At 42.5% G+C, this 7500-nt stretch overlaps 1 protein-coding gene across 2 annotated transcripts in view; it reads left to right on the plus strand.

Moving 5' to 3' along the window:
* The window catches only part of fam20a (FAM20A golgi associated secretory pathway pseudokinase), a 26216-nt gene that overhangs the window by 3240 nt on the left and 15476 nt on the right, over positions 1–7500 (plus strand). For both annotated transcript variants that reach the window (XM_042081894.1, XM_042081896.1), the window contains one exon: positions 6044–6237. In XM_042081894.1, the coding sequence (XP_041937828.1) occupies positions 6044–6237 (194 nt within the window). The remainder of the gene's footprint in view (positions 1–6043; positions 6238–7500) is intronic.

The following is a 7500-nucleotide window of genomic DNA, read 5'->3' on the forward strand; positions in this document are numbered from 1 at the left end:
AAGGGTGTGATAGATCCCAGATGATTGTTGACAGAGCTTATCTTGCCCCAGATCATCTGTCTTTGTTTTTTATTTTATTTCAAAAGGTAGTGTAAATCGACACCTCATCATTCCTGTGGTACATTGAATACCTATTACCTGAGAACCAGACAGAGCCAGTTATCACAGGCAGACACTATCATCTGTTTTGTGATTTTTTTGCTGACTTAACAATTCACTAAATTTGCACCTGGTTTTGCTGCCTTATCATACTTAGACCTCGGCCGTCCAGGGAAATGCAGTTTAAAAAAATATATCATCTTAGGAGCACAACCTTTGCCTATTTTTGCTGTAACAATGCCCATTTCCACAGCAACAAGGGAACACATATTTTTACATGACTGAAATATTCATAGGCGGACACAGCAAAGCATGAGTAGGTTTATTTATTTAGAAGCTTGAGTAACTGTTGAGTAAGATGACTTTGAGCTCCAGGGTTTAAAAACAAAATGTGGTTTGAGACGTTGACATGTCGATCTCCATGTGCCATGCTGTGTTCAGCCTCTGGCTTCATAGTTTCCACCTCAGTGCTTAGATGCAGGTTTAACAGAGCATTACACACACACACACACACACACACACACACACACACACAAACCCTCACACAGCGCGCATGTCTACTGTATGTAACTTAAAGAATTCTAGAGTTTAAAGTTCAGCATTTGGGCTGAACATGGAAACTCATGTTTACATTTTATTCGTTTAGCAAACGTTTTTTTATTATTTTATCCAAGACAGGTTTCAACACAGTTTATGAATATGTGAGATTCCTGTGTAGCAGGCCCCATGACCTTGATGTTGTCTACACACCTCGCTTTGTTGAGCTGCCAGAGCGGTGGGCACAAGCAAGCTTTATTCAAGATGAATTAAAGCAACATCAAATCTGTCGCAGGCACTATTTGTTTATCCAGCGCCGGCTTTGCAAATAACAATGTCCACAGACAAGGTAGAATGATTGATGATCATGTTGCATGATTTTATGAAAGTATGATGTATTGCGACATCAGATGCAAGTAAAATTTGTATTTTCTCATGTCTCATTCCATCGAACTACAGATCCGCTACCCGATCCGGCAAACTTACATAGTGTGGTTATAGCCGATAGAGGGCCGCGAAGCGAATGCAGAAAGCGCCGTTCACCCTGTTACGAGTTGATGAACCACTGAAACGATTTTGGAAACGTTATTTTAAGGTACAAAAAACTCTTTGGTGTTGCTTTAAGACTACAGTGGTTTGAGCAGAAGTCAGAGAAAGAACAACGGAGGCTGCAGGAAATGATTCAGTAAGAGTGTGCAAAAATCATGAGTCTTAGTTAATCATTTGGCTGCAGTAGTTCATGTCCTCCGATAGTTCATCTGAAGTAGTTGATTTCATGAGCTGTAGTGGTATGTCATTCTCCTCTGCAAATAATATGTGTACGCATTTGATCACAAACCTGCCCTAGCTACCTCCCCTTCCAGATATTTTGGGATATGGTAACACTTTACTTGACAGTAGCGACATAAGAGTGACATGACACTGTCATGAACACATGACACTGTCATGACACATGAATCCTAACCCTAACTCTAACCCTAAATTGTTATGATAAAAAATGCTAACAGAAGCATTATGTCATAAACATGTATGACTTGTTTATGACATGTTCATGGCAGTATCATGTCACTTTTATGTCTATACTGTCAAGTAAACCGATTTTTTTGTAAATAAACTTTTATTTATATGTATTCTTTAAATAAGCCCAGCTGTTCATACAGCTTACTTTGAGGTCCATCTGTCACAGTGTGCCAGGCATAGACCACAGTCACATGCACACGTCTCACTGATGGGGTGGGGACCAGCAGGGTGAGTGATCCAAAGGCCAAAGCTCTCTGTGTCCCTGTCACTGTGTCCTTCTGAACGTGTCAAAGTGACAAAGTTTGAATTAAAAATATTTGCATTAGAACTTGGCAGGTGTTTGTTTTGCCCCAGACATGGTCAGCTAATCAATTCAATTCATCGGTCTTGTTCCATGGTTCAGCAACTGTGCCCAATAACAAACTGAGATGGATGGCACTAAATATTTCTATTTCTAAATATTTCTTTTATTTTTTTTTGTATTTCTAAATACTTTTTGTTGTCCTACTGGCCAATGGAGAAAAGTACAGAGATCATCACCTATATGTCATAGTCTATACTGTAATTGAAACTTGGTTTAGATGTAAAAGGTACATTTTCAAAGTCACTTCACATGCCAATCATCATTTAAAGCTTGCCTCTATTCAGTTCAGCATCAGAGAAGCATGAAGATTAGTGCACTAAGTACACTTTAACACAAGTGCACTTAGTACAGCGTGCAATGTATTAATCATAAGTGCTGTCATGGGCGGAGCTGGGCTGTAAGTAGATGCACTGTCGATGTCATTTTTGGGTTCAAGTGTGTTCCGTCGGGACGCGGGTTCGAATCCGACCCGTGGTGGTCACTTCCTGATGCCACCCCATCTCCCACTCGTTCATACTTTGACTCTCCACTGTCCAGCCTGAATGAAGGCAAAAAGCCCCAACATATATACTTTAAAAAAGATTGGTGCACACACCATAACTGACTCAAGTCATCTTTATGCATAATAAAGTACTACAGATAGGCAACTTTGTCCAAGCAACTTGATGACTTGACTGGGTTATGTTGAGCGCATTAATCTTTTGCTATATGGCGTGAGTGTCCATTCTGTCTGCTTCTCTGGTCTCAGAGAACAGACAGATACACAGCTAAACAGACACAGTGCGCAGCAGAAACAGATAGACACAGAGAAAAATAGATACAGTACACAGCACTTTTGTAGCCTGCGCCGTGATGCAAATAGGGGAAGAAAAGCAGGCTCAGCTCAGCGCAGTGCACTGCTCCTGAGGGGGCATGCCAGTGCATAATTCCCCGTAGTTAGGGGCTGTCAGGTGAGTGCTCACTGAAGTGGAGCAGGTGTGGAAGTGGGGCAGAGAGAGGCACTTTCTCAGCGCGGTAGGCGACGGCAACGGCAGCGCCGGGCCCCCTGCTCCCCTCCCCTGGCAGTATAGACCCTTTCAAGAGAGTTCCATTATCAGCATCATAATTGGCCCCACAAGACTTCCTTTTTAACATTCCATATGTTATCCAGAGTCCACGGTTGATAAAGTAAAGTATATTAAGGATTTTTGTGTTATCTTAATGCAAAGGAAGTAGATTGGGAACCAAATAGAATGTTCAAGCATTTTTTTTGTTTTTATTGTTGAAAGGGTCTATACTAAATGAGAGTGCACTGTAATTGGTACCTGGGGGGGGACTAAGGAGGACAGAAATGCACTGGCGTCACAAGAGGCCTGCGTTTCACTCGGGGGGGCTCAGGAGGGGTAGAATTGGGGCTGTGGTTTAAAAAGGAGGGCAGCAGGTGGTGGTGGAGGTGGATGTTGTTGTTTTTTATGCCCCTTGTCAGTGTTAACTATGTGCGTCTTGATTGATCACTGTGTCAAAAGCAATCCAAACATCCCAAACTTGTCTCTCACCAAATTTGTCTCTCACCCACAACAGTAAGCGGTCCGTGGGCTTGTGGACTCACATTTGTGGTCATCTGATTGCTGTTGATTTACCCGAGTGTATGAGAATAGAAGATAAATTATCTCCGTGCCAATTCCTCGATGGTCCGTCACCACTTGATTTTCTAGAAGTCGTCTGTCCCGTCCTTCAGTTGTGGGATTGAGAGAGCAGTGTACACACGGACCGTAAACATGGCCTTCCTCCGCACCCAAAATATTTACACTTGGCCAAAGATGCCGCCATCACAGAGACTAAAAAGGCCTGACGATGGTGAAACAACCTCCCGTCTTTTAACCAGGCACAAGCTTCTTTTAGAGGCCAGATCAGTTTGGAAGACAATAATAGTGACCGAAGCCTTAGAAAGAGAGAGTTGCGACACTCTGATGTTGCCAACATGCGATAAACAGTTCCAAAAAACCTGTGCTGAATGTCTGTATCGCAGAAGGCTGGAATGTATTTACGAATGCTGGAAGCTGTGATTCAGTAACTCATTGGCTACTGACCAAGTGACTGGCCGTTTTCAGTTCCAAAACTGTCTACCTAACCCGGACACTGCTATCTTTTTTCCACGGTCTCTTATGGCAGTGTCATCGCTCTGATAGTGACTTAACAGAACTGTTATATAACAGAAAGAAAAAAAATAAAATGATAGCAATCTTATAGTATTTTGTCACAAAAATATTGTAGTAATCTTAAAGGAATACTATAGATATTATAGAAGTCTTTTTAGTATTTTGTGACATACTATAGAAGTACTGTAAGACCTAAAATACAACAACCATACAACCATAACATTCTGAAGCAGAAATACATGAATTTAATGGCAATGACAACTGCATGTCTGGGAAATTCTTGCTTGGCAGACTGTCAAGTTATGCACTCTCTCAAGAGTTGTGCAAACATTTAACAACAGCTATGGTAGTAGTTCATTCAACCGAGTGTGACTTCCTGTCTCTCGATATTGCTGCTTATAAATGAATACTCACTATGATATCATTGTCATGTGATTTAACGTGCAACTTTCCTAATCTTGCGGTGTGTCTAAGCTTACTGTAGGTATGCAGAGTTTCTTAACAACTTTGTTATTCACAATGCAAGTGGAACAGTGAGAGTCTTCTGCGAGTGTGGGCATGTTTGGGGCAAAGCTCCTCATCTGTGCGAAACTCTGTTCTCCAGTTTTTCAGCCCAAGTTAAGACTGGAGGAGACACTGAAGCTTTGCTCAATTCAGGAACACTGAAAATAAAACAATGAACAGAACATATGTCCATATTTTAAAACACGCTGAAATCCATACATAAATCAGCACATTTCTCACTTTTTCCTCAATGAAGCCCACGAGTATGTTCTCTTAACTTAACCAACGTGGGACACCAACAGTTGGTTAGAGCTGAACCATTTTCTTCCCATTTCTCATTCCACATCTGATTGGGTGACCTTTGACCTGAATTTGTACTCCTCAAGGACACACTAAACGTCCTCTTGTTCTCTTCTGATATGACAAAAGAGGGAAACAAGGTTGATTTTTTTGTTTTTTTCCCCCCAAAATAGTTTTGTTTCACAGGCCCTAGGACTCGGTGTTCCTCTGGTGCGTTTCAGTTTCAGGGATCCAAAAAGTTGAAAATGTTTTCAAGAAAATCTGAGGGTTATATATTTAAAAAGCCTTTAATCTCACATGGCCATACTTTTAAAAACATGCTTACGTGCAAGCATGTTTTAAAACGTTTTTATTAACAAACTGGCAAACAAGCAAAGTGTATGAGATGGGCTCAGGTTTAGTTATCAGTAATGCATGGATGTTGTTAGGATTGGAATGGGGCTGTTAGGATTGGAGTGCTGAGTGTTTTATGTCTGAAATCCAAAGTAAGAATAGCCTCCAAAACGGAGAGGAAGCAGCCCTTTTAACTGGCCACAACTGCACACAGATGCACCTCATCAGCTCGCTGGCCCCTGAAGTACGGCCTCCTGTCCTGACACACCTACAAACGAACAGGAAAACAGGCAGAAAGCCTAGCGGGCCGTACAGGCCTCCTCACATAGGTACCTTACATGAGTGCAGTGGCACTCTGCTTTCCACATCCGATGACATCAGATTCCAATGTTTTCAATACAATCAGCGTCGAACCTTTTTGCCACCGCCGTGTAGATTACAATTCAGTTAAAGGTGGTGTGTGCACGCAGGTGACAGAGTGTTGGTGCACTCATGTTGGCACGCCTATGTGTTTTAACACCTCTCAGCTACTCACACCAGACAGAGTGACATGAAGATTCACACACACACCATATCGGCTCCCTCTCCGCATGAACATTTAGACTCAAATGTCTCCTTGTCAAATGTCTCAAATGTCTCCATTTACACTTTGTTTCCTTGCTGTCCTCTCATTTGCTGACCCCTGACTGTCTCGTTTACTGACACGAAGGTTTACACTCCCGCGGTGTCCTCTCTCTCTCATTGGCAGGCAGCAGAGGCACTACAGTGACGCCGCCGCGGCCGCCAACCTGTCCCTGCCTCAGCAGCCGGCGACCTTTGACCCCGAGGCCAGCTGGCTGAAATTCCACCTGGGGATCAATCGCTACGCGCTGTACACCCGAGACGACCCTGGGATCGCTCGCCTGCTGCAGGACATGCGCAGCAGCGTCATCATAAGCGCAGGTACATGCACACACAAACACACACACACACACACACACACACAAGCGCATACAATCGGAGGCCACCAAATCCATCTTTAATCATTGAAGAGGTCTAGGCTTTCACTACATTGTATTGCCAAACAGCTGCAGACAGATTTCCAATTACATGGATGCTTACACACACACACACACACACACACACACACACACACACACACACATTCAAAGGCATGCAGATGCATACATAAATACACACACAGTATACTCAATAAGCAGACATAACAGATTGATTTGAGCAGCGTAACTGAAACCAAAGGCACTGATGTGGTGTTCCAAACAGCCAGAATTGATTAGTTGTATGTGCTTTAGAACTACAGTAAGGTATGCAGCAAGATATTAATTCAAAAAGACATTACAATAAGATAACATACGCAAAATGTGAGAGAGTGTTATGACTATTCATATACCAAAATTAGCCATGCAATCTTGCCTAATAGTCTTGGACTTAGAAGACGTCCTCGAGGCTATTAGTATCACAGCACAGACATACAGATATTTTAGAATACATCAGTAAACAAAACCAACAGTAATCATCTATAGCAGCAATCCTGCTACCATCACAACAATGTCAAGAAATGGACACCACAATAACACGATAACACAAGCATTGTGTCGCAATCAAAACACTGCAAACTTGTCTCTCACTCATAACAATTAGTGGTCGGTGGGTTCTGGTTGGTTCTCTCTTGGGCTCTTGGGCTCAGTGAACTAACACTATGGTCATCTAATGAGTGTTGATGGGCTGATTGGTCAAGGAAGGTGGGAATGCCACTTCCTCGAGAGTCTGTGACGTCATTCTTTCTTTTCTTAGAAATTGCCAGCCTGCTCTTTTGTGGTTGGAGTGTGTAGATTGGCATGAAAGGACACATATAAACACACACACAAACACACATACATACACACACACATTCACACACACATACAGAGAGAGACAGAGACACAGAGAGAGAGAGAGAGAAAGAGAGAGAGAGAGAGAGAGAGAGAGAGAGAGAGAGAGAGAGAGAGAGAGAGAGAGAGAGACAGACAGACAGACAGACAGACAGACAGACAGACAGACAGACACACACACACACACACACACACACACACACACACACACACACACACACACACACACACACACACTGTCATTATGCGAAATAATTATACTGAAATGAAATGCCTTTATTATATGCACTATATGACTAACCCCTGCTGTTGTGTTGAAACTAAACTGGGCTTT

This window comes from Alosa sapidissima, chromosome 24 (assembly GCF_018492685.1).
Source record: "Alosa sapidissima isolate fAloSap1 chromosome 24, fAloSap1.pri, whole genome shotgun sequence".
Lineage (NCBI taxonomy): Eukaryota > Metazoa > Chordata > Actinopteri > Clupeiformes > Clupeidae > Alosa > Alosa sapidissima.